At 44.8% G+C, this 20,277-nt stretch overlaps 1 protein-coding gene and 1 long non-coding RNA gene across 2 annotated transcripts; one reads left to right on the top strand and one right to left on the bottom strand.

Moving 5' to 3' along the window:
• Positions 1-1,015: 1,015 nt before the first annotated feature.
• On the bottom strand, positions 1,016-16,532 carry VLDLR (very low density lipoprotein receptor; the record flags this gene model as incomplete). Its single annotated transcript, XM_035565866.2, has 19 exons — positions 1,016-1,674; positions 2,006-2,175; positions 2,284-2,361; positions 2,742-2,831; positions 3,753-3,899; positions 4,229-4,370; positions 4,484-4,623; positions 4,994-5,112; positions 5,275-5,499; positions 5,815-5,986; positions 6,399-6,524; positions 6,601-6,720; positions 7,763-7,885; positions 7,965-8,087; positions 8,183-8,554; positions 9,977-10,099; positions 10,981-11,103; positions 12,083-12,202; positions 16,400-16,532. Coding segments are annotated over 19 exons (2,682 nt in total), but the record flags the coding sequence as incomplete, so codon positions are not given.
• A 294-nt stretch (positions 16,533-16,826) lies between these two features.
• LOC118257671 (uncharacterized) lies at positions 16,827-19,912 on the top strand. Its single transcript, XR_004781671.2, has 2 exons — positions 16,827-16,894; positions 17,878-19,912. It is a non-coding gene; the product is annotated as an uncharacterized LOC118257671 (long non-coding RNA).
• Positions 19,913-20,277: the final 365 nt, after the last annotated feature.

Here is a 20,277-nt window from a genome sequence, read left to right as displayed (position 1 = left end):
TGACTAGGTGCTACTGAATTGAGCACTCAAGCAGTATGGTACTAAACTGTTACCAGCAAAATAAATACCACTTTCTTAGAGTCAGAATAGTTGTACAGTTTATTTTTTCCTCTCCTGTTGTCAATGAAGAAAAAGGCTCCAGCACGTGACATGATCAGTATCTTAGAGCCACTAAGATGAATTGACCATCCAAGAAGGGTTACTAACAAGGTTCTCTAACAGGTTCTAACTTCTGCTTGCATTGTAAATTTAAATCACTCAAGGTACAAGATAGCATGCTGAGAAGAGATCAGCATATCCATGTACTTCATCTGTTGAAGGCAGAGCACCAAAAGCCATGAAGCACAAAGGTCAGCCTTACTTATACATCTGGCTCAGTACCTTCCATCCCATACAAAAGTCAGACAGTGCCTTTGCTCCCCTGAAGGACAGTACTTCACTGTGATGCACATTACAGAGGACTTCTGGCATTACATATGTAGCAACAGGTGCTTTTTAGCCCAGGGACTCCAGGAGCAGGCTGCTGTGATAAACAACCAAGTCACACTTCTATTCCTTTATGCAAGCGTAGCAGCTACTAAGACCCCACTTGCACTGGGGTTGCCACAAGAATAAAATGTAAAGTACAAGCTAGCAGTAGTGCTGAGTTGTTACAAGTACCTTACACTTCCCTGGCCAACACCACAGACACCTGTCTTCACAATGTGTCATCTCTGTCAATACTACCTCTTAACCATGCAAATGTAATTGAGGATTGACAGTGACTAAAAATACTACCTCAGGAGTCCAGCTGGACACCTATGAAGCAAGATGCATTCAGCCCAGAACTCTGCAGACTATTAGTCTTGAGTACAAACCTCAGTCACTTGGCAGGTCAGCATTATCTGAAGTCTGGGGTACTACTGAAATAACTTCAGACAGTATTTTATGCTCTGGTTGGCAGCAGGGTAGCCCACTAAAACTTCCAACTTAGGAGATACTCACTTCACTTCAGTGAAAGAAGAATAATGGAGACTTTAACTGTTATTTTTTTTATTCTTACTTTTTCCCCTCCTTTGCATTTAGGATTTACAGTGATTTCTCAAAGAGCATTCATACCTGTCAAGCTCTGAGACAAACAAGATTGTTTCAGTCATACATACAAAATTACTTATGCTTACAAATTTTTGGCAATCATAGTAACCCGTTTTTTCCTATTGCCATTGCCCCCACCATTGAAAAAGACAGTGTACAATAATTTACATTTGAAGTATTTCAAAGTGCTTGATAGTGATTTTCCAGGAATAATATTTACAAGTGGCATATACACATATGTACAGCTGTTATAATATAGCACAAGTTGTGGCTGGAATATGGCTTTCTATGGAAAGTGCTTTGTATTTGGCCAGTGGTGTTACTGACTGACCAATTCAAGGGTACCGATAAAACAGTAGCCACTAAAAGCTGAATTGTTGTGGACAGGTATTTACAGAGTTGGTTGTTAAGCTGTATAAAACAGCTATTTACATAAGTGTTCCGTACGTAGAGAAAGTATCTTCATTCTTCCAAGAACGGAGGAAGTCTTTCAGCCACAAACCTGTTTATCATCCCCATAAGTGTAAAACACAAGTAAACTAAAAGTGATTGCTGATCCAGTGCTCACGCCATATCGTCATCTGTGCTTACAACAGATATCTGTAAAAAGATAATTACAAGTTAGCTACAATTTTACCAATAAAGAATACAAAACAATGCTAGGATCTAGTTCTTCAGGTTAGTGACCATACTCAGCTCTGGATTACTCCATCCCAGTCATACGGTAGCAGCTGCCTACTAAAATTTTAATCAAACATCACTTTAATCAAGATTAAAGTGATGTGCTCTTAGCTGATTGAGCCCAGTAGTTTGGCTGTAGCCAGTAGCAGAGACCTCTCCCAAATTCTAGTCAGATAGAACCTGGCAAGTCTTCGCTGTGTCTACTCTGATGACTAGCCTGGAGCTCAGGCACATCAACAAGCTTGCTTACCGCAGGGTAGGTGTGTCCTACTGAACCACTGTGTCTTCCAATATCAATAGTGAGGTCCTCTTCTGTAGTTTTCAGATAGACAGGATTATCAAAATTCATGCTTTTCATGTTCTTGTGCTGCCAGTTACGCCACATGAAGTAGCCAGCCACCGCAGCCATCACCAGCAATACTTTAGTGAGAGAAACAGAAATACAGAGCAGTGTCAAGTTAAATTCCTGAACAAGAGTGGCTTATCCCATCACAGGAGTCCCCAATAGCCAGCACATGCCGTACTCACAGATGGGAAGAACAGCCCAAGCTCCTGATGTTCCTCTGGCTGCAGCTACTTCAGACACTGTACCACTGATGTTGAACCCTGTGTGAAAATTTGTAGAGTAGTGAGGTTGCTTGCTGACAGATTTTTGTCAGATGGCTTACTAAGACACTAAGCCCAAAAGTTGGGCTAACATTAACATGTCTGCAAGAAACTGCTAAGAGGTTTCATCTTATCTTAGCAGAAAGCTTTTATTACTTGCCTTCTTTGAGCACTCCTGGGATTTCATGGAACCCACAGGTTCCATAATACCATGAGCTAATTCTGTTTATCACTCTTCAGCTGTTGTAGTTCTACTATATAGATGAACTGTCCTATATTATCTACTTGCATGCAAAGGAGAAAACTTTCAAGTAAGCTAGTGGGTCAGTTTGCATTTCACCTCTCTAATGTTTAGCAGTCTGAGTTATTGGGACCAGTACCTCCAGGAACTAGTCCAACAGTTGGAGATTTTTCTGTTCTGCTGGTATCTTTAGCCTCAGTGTAAGCCACAGTTGTTCCAGTACCTGAAACTAATTATAGATCAAGAACCCAGTTAATCCTGAAGTTCTGCAATGGCTTAGTTATGACAGCCATGGCAGTGAATGTTTAGCAGATGGCAGAATGGTCATGCAGCTTGTTAGCTTTATCAGAAACACTAACATTAGTTACTCACTATGTACATGTTCTGCTGAAGGTGTTGATCAAAAATAATCCCAAGAACCAGAGTAGACAGTTATTTCAGGTATAAGCTCTAGGTATGTAAAGTCATTAAAACCGTAAGCCACCCCACCCCCCTCACTTCAGGTTCTCTGTATAAGAATTAGTTCCACAGACTTGCTAATCAAGTACTTTTATATATATATATAAAGTAACATTTTAGAGAAGCTGCTATCCTCAGACAGCAGACGATCACATCCTCTTATTCACTGCTCTGACTGTGGCAGTCAGAGTCAACATGCAATATAGTAAGTGGCACCTTGAAGCTCTTAGTTCCACTAGACTGGACAAACAAGCCCGCCATATAGCCAGTGCTCAGGATAGTAGCAGCAGTATGTTTCTTTGGACATGAAAGTGATGTACACATCCTTCCCTAGTCAGCAAGATTACCCTATCAGCTTTTCAATATGTTTATTTATACACTGTAGAGCAGTGTTAGTTTATACCCCTTATTTTATAAGAAAGGGGCTAGGCATGTTTTATGTGCGTGCTTGCTGTCTGCAGAAAGCCACTGGGTGATGATGATGATGCAGAAGCCAAGCATGGACTTTGAACAGCACCTGCTGATTTGAAGAGCCAGCTTAAGGCATGCCAAAAGATCTCCAAGATGAATTACATCAGATTAACTCATGCAAAGCTGTCAGCTTGTACTGTCATGTTTGTTTCTTACAGATTCAGTACCCCCTCCTTCTTCCTCACCATCCACCCTAGAAAAAAAGTTTACGTTACTATACCTGCACATCTCAGACCATCTTCCTGCAAGAAGTATCCAGCAGGACATGCACAGGTATACTTTGGAGAGTGTTCATTTATCTGAGGAGCAGGCAGGCACAGGTAGCTACAGCCTCCATTTGCCATATTCTCTTCACACCAGTTTCTGCCTGTTGGCACAAGTCAATTTTAAGCAATTAACAGAAGTGAGCCTTCATGCTCCAGAGGTATAGCATATTTTTTTGCTCAGGAATCACTCTAGAGTTGTTTGCCTCTGCAGGTTATATGTTTGTGCCAGCTCTGCCCAGACAAGAACAATTGCAACTAAGCCTTCTCTCAAGCTGTGAGAGGTAGAAGCTCAAGTAGGGGTGCCTAGGCTGAAAGCTTCCAGCACTTCAGTGAAGCAGACAGGAATACAGGGAAAGGATACCATTTGCCAGCACCCAGGCAGAGCAGGCTTTATGAAAAGTATAAAGTGACAGAACAAACTCATAGCTACCTGAAGGCTGAACAAGTTCATGGTAAATGATGATGTCCTGTGCGTCATTGAGGTTGTTTACTAGGGTAACCAATTCAGATCCAGTAAATTTGTTGGCACCATAGACGGCTTCATTCTCTCCATCAATCCAGTACACACGGTCCTAGAAAACAGTCATTGTATCCCAGTCACTGTGTTACTATTACCACCGTAACTGCTAGCCACACACTAGCGAGAAGAGGAGCTCTGACAAGTACTACAGCAAGTCATTCTTACCTCAAATATTGTCAGAGCAAGAGGATGAGGAAGGAACATATGAGACTTCAGCACAAGTCTACGATCCTGGCCATTCAGGTCTATGCTTGACAGCATATGTAATTTAGAATCAAGCCAGTACAGTCGGCTTTTTACAAGATCTAGGAGAAAAAAAGACATTTACTGTCTACACAGACAGGACCTACAAAGTCCCCTGCAAAGGCTGAAACACCTGCAGGTACAAGAATAGTTGCTGTTTTGCCATAGTTTCTAAATATATGGGTATACACATCAGACTGCTGCAGTGCTGCCTACGTGACCCGTACCTTGACTAGAATACAGAACAGTACAAGGAAGGTTACTCTTTCAGCATCTGAAGGGTGCTGTGCCTGTTGCAGTGTCTCCAGGCATGTAAGAACTTCCCAATCTCAAAAGCTGAAAATAGTTCCCTGAAGGATGACCTTGGCTTTTGTAGCAAACAGACTTCTAAAGCTCCAGAATACCTCTGGCACAGTGACAAGTTCAACATACCTAGAGCAATTCCATTAGGCCATTGGATTTCTGTTGTCACAAGCTGCTGTCTGTCAAATCCATTCATTCCTGCTTTTTCAATTTTTGCTGGCTCACCCCAGTCTGACCAGTACATAAAGCTGTGAAGCAGAATTTATGTTGTATAATGCACTATAATATTGTGTAGTATCACTATTATGACCATTTGCTAACAAGTAGTTAGACAAAGGCTGCCTAAGTCAATTATCAGGACAGAGTACTAGTGGGTCTGTTCTTTCTAAAGAACCAGGACAAAGACTTACCCAGAAAGAGGATCTACAGCAATAGAAGCTGGCTCTCTCAGCTCAGAGAGAAACAAAACTTTTCTTTTTGTGCCATCTAGGCTAGCCACTGAAATGGTCTTTGCAGATGAGTCTGTCCAGTAGATGTTCTTATAAACCCAGTCAACAGCAATTCCTGCAGGGCTGTGTATGTTGTCCAGGATTCTGATGTGTGTTCCAACTTTATCACGGGTATCGATGGAGGCACTGGAAGACAAAAAGTTACTTGCTTTCACACCTTCCTTCACAGACACTATTTGACATGCCTCAAATAGTGCATATAGCTCTTGGGCAGGCTATCTACAGAGATGTACTTGTGACTTTCCATGAAGTATCTTTGGTTCAGTTGTAGCAGCAGTTACAAAGAAGTGCAATAAGCACACAACATGCTAGTTACACGAACTTGTCCTAAAGACTTGAGTGCAGATCAGGAATTTAATTCTCTAGAAGAGCATCCTGAACAAAATGCAGGATGATTAGAGAAGCATTTTAATTCTAGATTTAGAGGCTGAGTCCACTTACCTGAAGATTGCCTTTTGGCTAAAGTCAGCCCAATAAAGCTTTTGCTCAGCAATATCAGCATCTAGAGCTACAGTGTTTCTTAGTTGCTCTACTAGCTGAATGTACTCTTTCCTCTCAAGACCAATCTTCCTGATATCCCGGCGGTTGGTGAAAATTAGACATGGCTCTTTCCCTGTGAAAGAGTGAAAAGATTTATCTATATCTCTAGACATATAGCCTCAGACTGTTCTTTTATGACAAGATTTAAGTGTCACCAGATTTAGTATTTGCCATTCCACACTTGCTAATAGATGCTGACAGACATCTTAGCTGTACCCTAACTCATCCTTTTCTCCCTCCACAACTTCATGGGGAGAGTCTTCCTGCCCAGGGAGCAGATGGAAACAGTTTGTCAGGTAGACATGGTAGCCTTAAATGCTGTGTCATAGCATCATAAGATGATGTTAAGAGTGTCCAGGTCTGTATGATTTGTATTAGGATCAGCACAACTATTGTTGTAACCACAGTGGCATAAAACATACACCACTTGGTATCTCACTTTAAAGTGGCTTTCAGGCTTAGGGATATAGAAATCTTATACTTACCCACAGCTTTGCATACTCCTGTAGCAAGATCCATCTGATAGCCACGGCTACATTCACATTTGTAGCCACCTTTCAGGTTGATACAGATTTGACTACAGATACCAGGGTTCTGGCATTCATCAATATCTGTAAAGACAACAATTTCATTTGTTCTCATCCCCAGTAACATTGGTAGGTTCCATATTATCCACAAGATACTTGCCTCCACAGGTTCTCCTGTCTACAAGCTCAAACCCAGCTGGACAGTCGCATTCATAGCCAATAATGAAATCTCTGCAGATGTGGGAGCATCCACCATTGTTCACCAAACATTCATTTACGTCTAGAAGAGAAGAAGTGACCAATTCTTAGATGGCATACATATGTAGTTGTCCTGGTTTCAGTTAGGACAGAGTTAATTTTCCTCCTAGTAGCTGGTAGGGTGCTATGTTTTGGATTAGGATGAGAAGAGCGCTGATAACATGCTGATGTTTTAATTGTTGTAGAGCAGTGCTTACACCAAGCCAAGGACTTTTCAGCTTCTCGCTCTGTCCTGCTAGCGAGCAGGCTAGGGATGCAGCAGGAGCTGGGAGGGGACAGACCCAGGACAGCTGACCCAAACTGGCCAAAGGGGTATTCCATACCATCTGACGTCATGCTGAACAATATATAGGGGTGGCTAGCTGGGGGGGGGGGGGGGGGGGGGCGGGGGGGGCGGCTGCTCAGGGATAGGCTGGGCATCAGTCAACAGGTGGTGAGCAATTGCATTGTGCATCACTTATTTCGTACACATTATTATTATTAATACTATTATTATTATTATTGTTATTCTTATTTTTCCTGTCTTAACAAACTGTCTTTATCTCAACTCTCAGGCTTCACTTTCCCGTTTCTCTCCCCCATCCCAGAGAGGGAGGGGGGGGAGGGTGAGCGAACGGCTGTGTGGTGTTTAGCTGCCAGCCAGGCTAAACCACAACAGTAGTCTTGAAGTCTTAGTCATGGAGTGCTTTAGCAGATACCCATCCATTTTCTCAGGATGTCTGCCACATCTGCTAAACCACACAGGTGCTTCAAGTCATTTGCAAGAATATCTACTCAAGATCATATTTGCTCAGCTATCAACATGTTGCTTGCATTACAAGTGGGCAGCAGCAGATCAAGACTGAGGCTCCTAGACACTTCAGAGTTTAGTGGCCTCAGGTACTTCCTGGTCATAGACTAGCCATCCCATGAGTCAGTTTGGCTAGAAGAAAGCTGGCCTATTAACTGGGTTGCTTGCTACTAAGGAAATGCAGATTGGCATTCCAGTCTAACATCTGACAGCTCAGAAGCTGTAACCAAATGTGTCTAGTGGTCAGCCCTGCATAATGAGTTTGTCCACTTACTGCATTCCTTCAGGGGCTCATCACTCCAGTCCTTGCAGTCTCTCTGCTGGTTACACACTTTATTGATATCTATGCATTCTCCACTTCTGCACTTGAATTTGCCAGGTCCAGAGCACTGAATAACTGATAATGAAGACAATGAGGAAGACCACTGGCTTCAGAAATTCCATAAAGTCTTTATTCTTGTTTAGGTCCAACTTACCATTGTTACAGTTCGCTTCGTCAGTGCCATCCAGACAGTCTCTCACACCATTGCACTGCCTACTCCCATGGACACAGTTCCCATCTTCACATCTGAACTGGTCTGGTCTGCAGGTCCGAGAAGCTAAGGACATAGCCATTACAGAGTTAGACTCCTAAAGTCTGTCAGAACAGAGGCCAAGGAATGCCTCCTAAAGAAGAGCAACCAAGCTAACTTACGGCAATTAATTTCATCACTTCCATCCTTGCAATCAGGATCTCCATCACAGCGCCACTTCTTGTGGATACATTCACCTGAGCCACACTGCACCTCACTTGCAGAACACTTCACCGGAGGTGCAGGCTGGCGGCCACACTGCTCCAAAGATTCGTCTGAGTGGTCAGAGCAGTCAGCATCATCATCACACACCCAGCTGATAGGGATGCAGGTAGAGCTCTTGCACTGGAACTCATGAACACTACAGGTAGGAGGTGCACACTCCAGCTCATCGCTACCATCACTGCAGTCATCTTGACCATTGCAGACAAAGCTTTTGGAAATACATTGCCCACTGCTGCATGTGAACTCTGCTGCACTACAAGTCACATTGCCTGGAGTAACAGGAGTGAAAAATATTAGCAGATTATCACAAAATACAACTTTTGAATGGTGTTTTGCTTTGCAGGTTCTTTGCTCCATCAGCTGTGATCTGACAGTAGGTCAACATCATGTTGAATGCTCTAGAAGAACCCAACTGACCACCTACAGGACGCTTGTGATACATACAGACCATCTTCCTTGTCTTAAATGCCTGAGTGAGAGGGATCAGTTCTGAGCCACTGAGTGAAAATAACCTCCTTCTGAAGCAGACAGGCTGTTCTGCTTCAGAGTGCTAGCCTTTGGGAAAACAGGCTCAGACCCTGTGAACCAGAGACAGAAGGTAAGAGAATTGCTAACTCTGGAGTACAGTCTAAGGTTTAGGTAGCCAGATGGTCAGCATGCACTGCAGTTTGAAATTGAAGTGTTTTGTGCTGGTCCGTCCCCAGGACAGCAGTGGCCCATTTACCTGGGACACTGGGGATAAACAGAACAAGATCTTGCACCAGTTGATCCTGTGGCATTAAGCATATCCACACAACCTATGCCAGTACAAATTATGCTGGTTTATTAGCAGCGTAGCTAGCAGCTCAGTATGCCTAGGCTGATAGTTTTATCAGCTTCATTAGAAATGAAGTCTGTAAATCTGTCAGATTAAAGCATTTGCTTGCTGAGTAAGGCAGCTACCCCACAGATGCAGAGCACACATCCAGAGATCTGCATCTCATTAGTCCATCCAGGCACAAGGTAGCTCTGAAGGAAGCCAGCCCTGTGGCTTTGCTTACAGTAATTTTGTCTCGGGACACCTCAGGCAAGTCATATGTACCAAGTTCATTAGAACAAGCTGGGAACATTGCACTCTAATGCTGACTGCTGCAGTTTCACTTATGCACTGGCCTGAAGTTGCTCCTCAACACTTGAAACCTAACTTCCCTAGTCTGCATTTCCAGACTAGTGTGCAAAATACTGTAGGTCAGGGCTATGAAGCACATCAGCTTCTCCCTTGGCCACAAGTCCCTGCTACACCTAAGAATGCTTACACTAACAATCCTAGCCAAAACCAGGACAAGGAGACAAATTATTAGTATAGGAGACAAATTATTAGTATAAGCAGCAGCTAGAGTTACCTGTTGAGAAATACTGTGGAGGACAAGATCTGAGGGTTTGCTTGACAAATTACTATGCCTACGGCTATTGCCAAAACTAGCCAGAGAGCAAGACAGACATTGAATAGTTTATACTACTGTACATCTTGACGTAACAGCGTAGAGGAGTGTTAGAACAAGTCTGTTTTGTTAAACAGGCTGCAATACAAATACAGGTTTAAGGAAATATTGGTATGAGAAATTTATCTTCCCAGGTATACTGTCCAGCTAGCTCCTTTCCAGACAACTCAATTTCAAATAGAGTTATGCAGCCACCATTTCGTCCCTTACCACAATTCTCTTCATCTTCTCCACTGTCACAGTCTTTTTCACCATCACATTTCCAGGACACTGGGATACACTGGGTTGACTGAGGACCACAGCTGATTTCATTTACCCGGCATGTTCTCATATCTATTGGAAAGAGTTCAAGTTCAATTTAAGAGTTCTGAACTTTAAGAGCTACTGATCTTGGGTTTTAGCAGTTGTCCTGAAAGTTGAGTCTGAAAGGCTTCAGCTCTGGACACAGCTGCAGTTAGATGCCAGCATCCATCTAAATTAATGGCTCCATCATGGAAGAGATTACAGTAGTTAGTAGTATTTGGTAAATCTGTTAGGAACTGGAAGCATCTTTTAAGAGTATCTTTGTAGTGGTAGCTTTGTGATTGCACACCAATTACACTGTAGAAGCTTGAGCTACAATACATAATAGCAGGTAGGAATAATACCAAAGTACAGTTGAACTTGGGGCTGAAATACAGTGACTGCTCCTCAGTGTAGATCCCAATAACAGAGAAATGAAGCTTTGCAGATCCCACAGATCTATATCCCTTTATTAACTACCGCAGTTAGGACTCACTAACTGCAAGACCTCATAGTCAGGGATCAGTGTTTTCGCTTCCCTCCTCCCAGCACAAAGTCATTCACTCAGTTCCTACACTAGCTTTGGTAATATTGCAGTGTAGTTGTCTTGGAGGACAGTGATCACTCTGAACAAGACACAGCAATGTTCAGGCCTGCAGTGTTGTGCTTAGTGACTGTAAAGGTAAGAAATCTTACACTCGCCAACTGTTACCAAGTAGAAGTGCAGATTCCCCACGCAGTTCTGTAACCTTTTAATACATAAGAAGTCTTGACAAGACCCTGATGTGGCCAAAGCCAAGCTAGCAGTTACAAAGGTACATTTCCAAGACAGGTGCAATCTTTTTAGGAGGAGAGCCAGGCTGCAAGCAGGCAAGAAGTCAAGATGCTACAACCCACAGGCTTGCCTGTGCTGACATGCAAAGCTCACTTACGACACAGTTCAGCACTCTCGTCAGACCCATCCTCACAGTCCGGATCCCCATCACACTGCCATCTGTTCGGCACACACTGACCACTGTTGCACACAAAGTCAGATTCAGCACACGTCTTCTTCACTGCAAGAGAGAAGGACAGACACTGGTTTAAATACCGGAGGTTAGCTGTTCTGTTGCAGCTACAGATTTGCTGCCTTGCCCTAGCAAAGTGATGCAACATCCTTAGTTCTTGGATGTCTGGTGTCTTCTTCCACAAGTCTAACTTAGACACCATCTAACACTTCCTAGAGAGCTACCCAGCAGAGAAACATTTATCTTCCTGTAAGCAGGCACTGAATGACTGCTAGTGCAAAGGGAGACTATGCAGCTAGAAGAGCTGCTACTTCAATCACACCTGAGTTAAAGGACTATTAATAATAATAGTTATATTCAGATTTTGAACTTCATGCTTATTACCACAGCATTGGATTTGCAGTGTCATTACATAAGTATATGATATGTAACCCAACAACAAGAGTTTAGGTCTGCTTGAGCAGACTGACAGTTCAGCTACACCAGTGCTGGATATGAAATCTGCTTTCCAGTGTCTCTAAGTATTTCTAGTCATCCATCTTGGCCTCCATGTCTGCATAAAACAGGAGCTGGCAGACAGAGCTAGAATTAGTGTTTATACAAGATGCAACAGAATCACTTTCACACATAAAAGAGGACATTTAACCATGGAATAGCTAACAGCTGCGTAATAATAGCAATCAGTTTCTACTATGTTTTCATGCAACAACCAAAAAGAGGCTTGCATTCAGCTCTAGGCAATCACCACTCCAAAAAAAAAATGTTGTTCATTAGCTTTTCTCTTATTCACCAGTTCCAGGAAACTTTCAGAAACCTAAGAAAAACTCAACTGCATCAGCTTGATACAGGGCATTTAGGTAGTCCCCTAGCATTTCTAGGGGATTTGTCCTCTATTCTGTATTCCAAATGTAAGAAGTGCTGGACAGTGTAAGTATCTCTCCAGCTATCTACTTTCCACCACTAACCCCCTACTGCCAACTAAGGAGTATAGCTACAGAGGGATTACTTCTTTTGGTTGAATACTCACCACAAGCACTCTCATCACTGCCATCTGAACAGTCTTCATCACCATCACATTTCCAGAGTAAAGGAATACAGCGTCCATTACTACACGGGAACTGGGATTCTTCACATTTTGCTCTCGCACCTTCAATGAAAAAAGGAATCTGAGCCCCAGTACTGTTCAGCAGTATTTTCCTTCACTTTCACCCACTGCTGATCAAGTAGATAACCAGCTTAATGGACAGCATAACATCAGCATGAAACTATATCTGATCTCTGAATCTTTTGATTGTAGTTACCTTATTCAACTATGACAGCAGAACCAGAAGCTTTCCACCACAGTACAAGTGCAGAGATCAAGCAGTATGACAGTATACTTGTCAGACAGTAGTAAACCAGCCTCGGTGTTCCTATTACTGAGCTTTCCTTTTTAAGGTAGGGTCTAGTTTGCAAGGGAAAAGGATACTTGTGCACAGGCTCCTGCTGTCGACAACCTAACATAACATCCTAAAAGATCCTCAGACTTTTAGCAAACAGTTTCAAACTTGACTAATGTTGCGCTGAATTCAGTACTCCCCTGCTCATACATTACAATCCTAAGATGTCTCTAAAGATAGCTTAGATACCTGTTCTATTTTTTTTTTAAACATACACCATTTTTTCCTGATATAATTTACTTCAGCAGTAGTAGTCCTGAAGCCTGGAAAGTTATAACAACGGACAAAGTTAGTTGCTACCATCTGGTTGTCCCCACAAATGAGGGCAGAGATATTCCTTAGTATACCCAAAAGGAAGTGTGATGACATAACTAGATCTTGCTCATTAAAGCTAGGTCAAGTGTAATACTAAGAGAGCAAGATAAATTATCACTTCCTTCTGGAATCAAGTCTGTTGTCTCCAGACTGATAAGTCTTAGCTCTTAGTACACTCCAGTTAGGTACTGCATTGTGCATGACGCTTAAAGTGCATTTTCCAGAATACCTTCAGTTCTGAACCTGTCTGGCCCTGCCCCTCAAGGGAATGTTATTTGTCTTGAAGCTCTTGCTATAACTGCTGCTAAAAGCAGCAGCCTGCTTCTTCAGCAGCTAAGCCAGAGCTATCCATGTAATGCTTGCAGGCAAGTGTATGATTTTATGCATTAGTTTTGACTGCACTTGCCCATGGCATGATGCAAAACTCCTGGTCCTCCTTGATTTATTGCATCATTTAATGGAGGTGCTTTGTCTTGGCATTCCAGGGGTCTGGAAGGACATCTAATTTTAGACAAACACTACTTGTTATTTTATATCTTCTGTGTATGACATGCAAAATGCAACAGTTTCCAAGTGGAAGGAAGCTATTCAGCCTTCTGAAACTGATGCATTTCACATTACCCCACACATGTGAGCTAGTAATGTAATGGCAAACCCTGGACAGAGTATAAGCAAGGAAAACAAGGACAGTTTTACCTGCTGAGTGTCTTATGTAAATTCACACTTGAAATAAAGTATTTGAAACAGCAGCTTATTGAACTGTACTGATGTTTTAGCAGTATTACTGGTCAAGTAAAACACTAACTGGTCAGATTCAAGTGATAACGACTTGTTTCCTGTGAACTCTTTAGAGGTGTCAAAGCAATTGAACATCAGCACATATGCTCTCTACTTCCATGCCTCCTCTCTTTTTTAGAGGGAGCATTATACCAGCAAGCACTTTCCAATAGAATGGCTTTGCAAAGCTACCACTACTCAGTCAGGAGTGGTCAAAAAAGCAGCTTGCCTAGCAGCGCCAGAAGGCAGACCTCAGGCAGAATACATGGTACAGAAGCCACAAGTACCAGCTCACCAGCTTGCATCACCCTGTTGTCTACTTACTTCTAGCAGAAGTAGACTTCTGCTTGCAAAGCTTGATCACACATTATTCCAATTATTACTGTACAACTAACTAAAACATGAAGTGACTGACTGCTGCTAGTTTTGAGACATTCTCATCCAGGCTTTCAGAGTGGGAACAGTCAACCTTTCCCAAAATAGCATGCTAGAGATATTAGACTAAGCCTGCCACTCAGGAGATCCCAAAATAACTCCCGCAGTCTTCAGTTACTCTATTTCAAGCTAGAATAACTCAGAAAAGCCTTGCTAAGATTACACATTACATTGTGACTTACAAATGCATTTGGTCAAAGTAATGTTACAACAGGGAAGCTACAAACAAGGCTAAACAAAACAGGAACTGAACGTGGAATTACAAATATAACTTTACAATTGAAGCCATTCCAAGGTGTCATCTCTTCTGCAGTTGATAACAAATGAAATGTCAAAGCAACTACTTCTATTAGCCCATGAACAAGTTAAGAACTGACAGCACCTAACACCCACCCAGGTGCATGAAGGTAAAGGTCATCATCTGTTGATGCTCCTAAAGACGGCTGTCAAACTCTAAAGGTTACATGGAGTGAGCTCCAGTTAAGGGGAAGGCTAGCTCCAGTCCATAACTAACTATGGTCCCTTCTTACACTAAGCACAGTTCTGCAATACCAGGTAGATGCTACCCATCTGATCCACTGCTTTTTGAAACAGCCATACCTCAGCTGCAGCTTCAGTCACTAGACATTTAGTTTTTAGATCAGTATCAGTTCACCACTAATTCAAAAGCTTCTCTGCATGTGCTAGTCAAGCACCTTCACACCTTCTCCTCCTTGACATAAGTCTTGGGCGAAAGATGTAGAGGACCTGTAGCTGCACAGCCTCTGATTGCTAACAAGAGTTACTCCACTGTTCCCCAGGTTATCCACTCACTAGAAGTTGTCTTATAAGCAGTGATGTGTGCAGGGTGAAGGAACAGTTATAATCACTACCTAAGTTAAACTGACAATTGCTTTACCTTCTTACCTCTGCAGTCACTGTTTGTCTCAGGCCCTTAAGCAAGTCATCAGATTACTTGTCTAGGCAGCTTCAGACATGTGACACTTGTGTGCTGTCATCTGACACCAAGTCCCAGAAAAGCTTGCAATAGTGATTGGGAAACCTTCATACAGAAACTAGTGAAGTAGACTGCCTCCAGACCCTGGAAATTACAACTATCAGTATAAGAGCTGGTGGGCCACTGTCTCACATTGAGGGAAGAACTGGACCAACTTGGAGGACTAAAGCTGCCCCCATTTTATATCTGAGTACAACTACCTAACTACAGTGAACCAACAGCTTCAGCATCAGCCAGTTTCAGCCTTCATTTTACAGCTGTTTAAACAAGGGGGTCCATGTCTGCGTATACTAGGCAAGGGAGCACTCTACATGATTAGAAACTGAGGGATGATTTCTCCTTTTCTGTCTTTTATGAGGACCAGATGCAATCTTCTCCTTACTGGATTCTACCTTGCAAACCCAGTGTCTGAACACAGCACGTTGTTGGGACTACAGGGTAGAATTACCTTTAAGCATACTTTGCCAATACAACCAAGACAAAACACTTAAGTATACTTTTGGGTGCTAGTCAGGAGATTAACAGCACACTGTCCCCAAACCCTCAACTCAAACAAGATACAACACAGGCACTAATTGCCCACCTCCCAACTAGATCGGGAGCTTGGACCTCAGTTTCTGGAGGAAGAAAGGAGTCGGCAAGTTGATTACTACCAAGAGGGAAATATTTTTAGTTGACCACGCATTTCGCTTAACGCACAAGTTCCACCGCCTTCGGGACAATTGCGACTACGCTGGAGACGACCACGACTAGGGCTAGTAGGTTTGCAAAAGGGCTTCGGCGCTGGCAAGACTCAACCTTGCCACCAGGTGGAGATCCCAAGGGATCGCACGGTGGTTGCAGCTGGCCCTGAACTAGAGCCATGCCAATGCTGCTGGATGCCACAAAGCCAAAGTTGCTCGCAGAGTACTTTGACAACACCTCCAACACCGCTGGCTTTCCGAGGGGTTCTCTACCTCCCCAGCCACCCTGCCAGCTCCGGGCTGGCACACCCTCCCTCACCCAGAGGCATCGCGCTAGAAACCACCCCCCCCGCGGCAGCCAGCCCCCGGGGCTCCCCCGGGAGAGTTGCTCGGGGCGGGGCGGGCAGGGCCGGCCGCGGGCTCGGGCCCACCCGCGCCATCCCCGCGCGGCCCCGGGGGAGCGGCGGCACCTCCCCCGGTGGATGGGGGCGGCGGGACAGACCCCAGCAGCTCCCCCCTCAGCTCTATCGTCCCCCCGAATCCCCCCGAGCCCCGCTCCCCCAGCGCAGCCCAAGAGCGGAACAAAAAAATAAAGAAGCGGGTGGAGGGGAAGGGGCATCGCGCGGGGTGGGAGCAGCCCAGGGGTGCGCGCCACAGCCTCGCCCCCCCCTCCCCCCAAACCCAGGCCCCTCACTCACCATCGGCGGCAGCGCGCAGGCAGGCGAGGGCGAGCAGCAGGCAGAGCGCCCCGCAGCGCGGCAGCGCCCGCCGCCGCCCCGCACCGCCACCGGGGCCGCCACCGCCGCCTCCTCCTCCTGCACAGCCGCCACCGGCCGCCGCCGCGGCGGCTCCGCTCTCCGCGCTGCCGGCCCGACCGCATCGCTGCGCCGCGCCGCGGGGACAGGACGTGGGGAGAGGGCGGGAGGAGAGGCGGAGAGGGAGGGAGGGAGGGCAGGCAGCCGCCGCCGTCGGAGAGGCGAGGAGGAGCGGACGGAGCCCGAGACATGCACGGGGGGAGGGTGTCCCCGCGGCGCTCTTATAGCAGCCGCCCGGCCGCCCTGCGCGGCCGCTGGTGACTCACGGCGCCGCGCCGGGCCCCGGTTGGCTCGCCAGCGCCGCCCGCCCCCGCTTCCTCCTCCGCGGCACCTGCAGACACCGGCACGGCTCGGCTCGGCACAGCGAGTGGCCCCAAGGTGAGTGGTCACCGCCCCACCGGGCTTCCCCGCTGCCGGCCCCTGCCCCCGGTGGAAGCGAGGTGGGGGGGGGCTTTGCCCGGGGGTACCGGGGCTTTGCCCGGGGGTACCGGGGGTTGCGGAGCTTTGCCCGGGCGGTGCGGACGTCGGCGGCTTTGTTTTCCTCCTTTGCTTCCCCGCAGCGCCGATGCCGCGCCCCGCCACGAGGAGGGGGTGTCGCTGGGTCCCCCGGCCCGGGCAGCGCTGCAAGGCGTGCCGGCATCGCGCCGAGGGATGGTTTTCGCCAAAAAAGCGTTTCTTCCATTTGGACACCCTCCCATGGTTGCGTGCTTCTGTTCCCCCCCCCCCCCCCCCCCCCCACCTTCCCACCCCCCCGCCTCTGGAGCAGAAGTTGACTTAAACGAAGCAGGCACTGCTGTTGGGGATGAAAATCACTGCTTCTGCATTCTGCGATGGGGGATTGTAGTTAATTAGTAATTGCACAAAATGATATGCCAAAGTCGTGTAATTACAAGCTTAACCTTTTATTTTAAGGTGGAGAATTGGTAGTTTTATTCTGCATCTGTAGCCTTTCAAGCATCCAATTATGTCTTGGTGAAATACAGGAAGAAAAGGCAGATCCTTGAAAAGCAAACGTGGTTATGTTCACGGCACTCTCAAAGTTTACAACTGAGGTTTAGTGGCCCTCTGTTCTTTATTCATTTATTTCCCTAGTCTTGCTATTTCATGTTAATATTGTGTTCTGTGCTATTAATATTTTGGCGGTGACATAGCCCTCAGAAAGCTTTCTTCCTTGTCTGTAATTGATTAAAGATCTGGTTTTAATTTCTTTCCTTGGAAGAGAAGTCTTGAATTAAGTCAGTATTAGCTTGATATTTTAAGTCATTTTCAGTTATGAGGATGATTCCTCTAATGTAGCAAGCCTCTTTGAGACTGCATATTGCCTATATGTCTTAACATATTTCTGTATGTATTATTTGCAGAGTGAAGCCCTTTTCGAACCACGTCCAGTTGTATCATGATTCCACTAAAGCCAAATCACAGCACTGCGTGAATAACGTCGGAGTGGATTATTTCTTGCAATCACATCATGAATGATCGTCCAAGTCATCCAAGTGGGCAAATGGTTGATGTAGCAGAGACTTGCTAAAATAGGCAAGATTTAATTTCATGTAAATGAAGTACATCTGGGACTGGTATTTCTGATATGTGTGTAAATGTGAAGAGAGCAACTCCTTGCGCTTGTTTCCCTACAGCCCTCTTTCCTCATGGCCTCATGAGCAGGGCAAAAAAGGCTCTGCTTTCCTGTTCTGCCTTGGATGTAGCATTGGCTATTATAGCCATGACCTTGCAAACATATGCTGCTTCAAACAAGAAAAATCTATTGTGTACAAAGGGGTTGACTGGGGTCCTCAGGAAGATGCCTTTGTGTAAGCGGTACACTGAAAATGTGGTTCTCCTTGCAAATCTTCCGCCTGACACATTGCCTTCGGTCGGGTGCTCACTGTTGCATGGTCTGCTGTGCTTTGGACTGAACATCATTTTCACAAATGCCCTGTTATCATTACAGAAATATTTCATTTTCAGCAACATGCAGCAAGACCCCAGTCAAGCAGAAGTACGTGGCTGGACATAGCTTAGTATATGCTAGTAGTTGATGGGAGTTGATTTGTCTGGAGGTACAGATTTACTGAAGGGGAGAAAAGTGGTCTGTGTCCCCTGCATTACCTGTGCTACATGAGTCCCTTCACCTGGCTGTGTGATGGGGAAGCAACTTACTATCCTGGATGTACCTAGAGCTTTGCACACCTGTAGGTTTGGACTCCGAAGCAGAACTTGTTGAAAATATTTTTTTTATGTTTCAACTAAGTTCAAATGCAGTGGTAAGCGCATGAGTCTGATCATCTCCAGCTGTCGTGGAATCTCCAGAAGAGGACCTCAGACAGAAAGGATCTCTTCCCTCCTTCAGTCTTTACAGGAGCTCTGCCTGTGTAAGAAAAGGACACGTAGCCTGCCTTACGCAGAGGTCTGTGAGATCTCTTGGAGCTGGGAGCTGTCTGCGTTGAGGCTTTGTGCCTTTGCACAGCTGTAGTCTTGCGAAGGTCTCATGTGGGAACGGGAAGGTGTCTGGGGGGACCTGCAGTATGTGCAATGTGTCATGTCTCTTTCTTCATACACACAACAATTCAAGTCAGAATAGATCTATACAAGAAAAGCAGAGTAAAATTGTGGATTTCTGTTGAGAATCCGCACATCTGGGAGAACACCAGTCCTACCTTGCTAGTTATAAAACAGGGGCAAAGCAACCAGGAGAGCCTAAGATTTAGGGAGCGTGCTGAAGTTTGTAGAGAACAAAAGATGGCTTTTGCAACTGTAAGTCATTTCATCATTGGTCTGGGAAGTGCATTAACATTGCTTTGTTTCCATGTGTGACCCTGAGTCTCTTTCAGTTTTTGCTATGTCTGCTCATGTTGTACATCTTCAGCTGTCAGTAAGTCAGGAAGCTGCAAACGGAAGGTGGGTGAGAAAGTGGGCTACCTCAGGGAGTGCAGAGACGATGTCTGAAGGGAAAGCTGGCATTTCCACTGCAGTTAAGCAAGTTCCTGTAGTCAACAACAATCTCGAGTGCTCTGCTTGTTCTCAGAAATTGTATAGATCCATCATTTGGAGCTTGCATTAATACATATTTGCAGTAATGTTATTAAATGTGCACTATAAATACACATGTTGTTCAGAGTAATAGGCTAATATTTCCAAAAACATTTTGGCATTATCCAGGGCTAGTTTCTAAGATCAAAATGCTGAGAGATCAGAGAAAACTTTTTCACTCCTAAAATATGTTTCTAACAGTGGCTTCTACTGTACTCAGCAGAGAGATTCAATGGAGTTTCACCAGATGTGAAGTTTTGTCATAGACGTCTCATCTGTGATAAGAGGATGCCCCATCTTTGTGGCACTTGGAACTGTAAAAAGTCAAGCGATAAATGATATTAAATATTATGTGTAGTGGTTTTATTACTGCTTATTATTGTTTATTATAGAGAAGTCTCCAAATCTCCATTTTGTTTTATGCCCTGTAACTGGTAAGTATTCTTGAATATCTTGTGATATCCCCTTGAAAAAAGCTGGAAAAGATTGCCAAGAAGCTCAATGAACCAGTCAGGCATTGTCTTTGCCTTGAAAAGTGACCCAAGTAACAAGAAATGGCATCACATTACCTGTCCTTTGGGGAATTGTGGTGGATATTGGGCCCAAGAGACTTTGCAACATCAATTCACCTGATAATGTCCTTGGACTTATAATAGACCTGGATTCTTTGGGGTAATTTACCCTTTTGGTTATAAAGTGTAAAGTCAAGTTGAAAAAGAAAATAAAGAACAGAA

This window comes from Cygnus atratus, chromosome Z (genome assembly GCF_013377495.2).
Source record: "Cygnus atratus isolate AKBS03 ecotype Queensland, Australia chromosome Z, CAtr_DNAZoo_HiC_assembly, whole genome shotgun sequence".
Lineage (NCBI taxonomy): Eukaryota > Metazoa > Chordata > Aves > Anseriformes > Anatidae > Cygnus > Cygnus atratus.
This window is presented reverse-complemented; position numbering and strand designations above follow the sequence as displayed.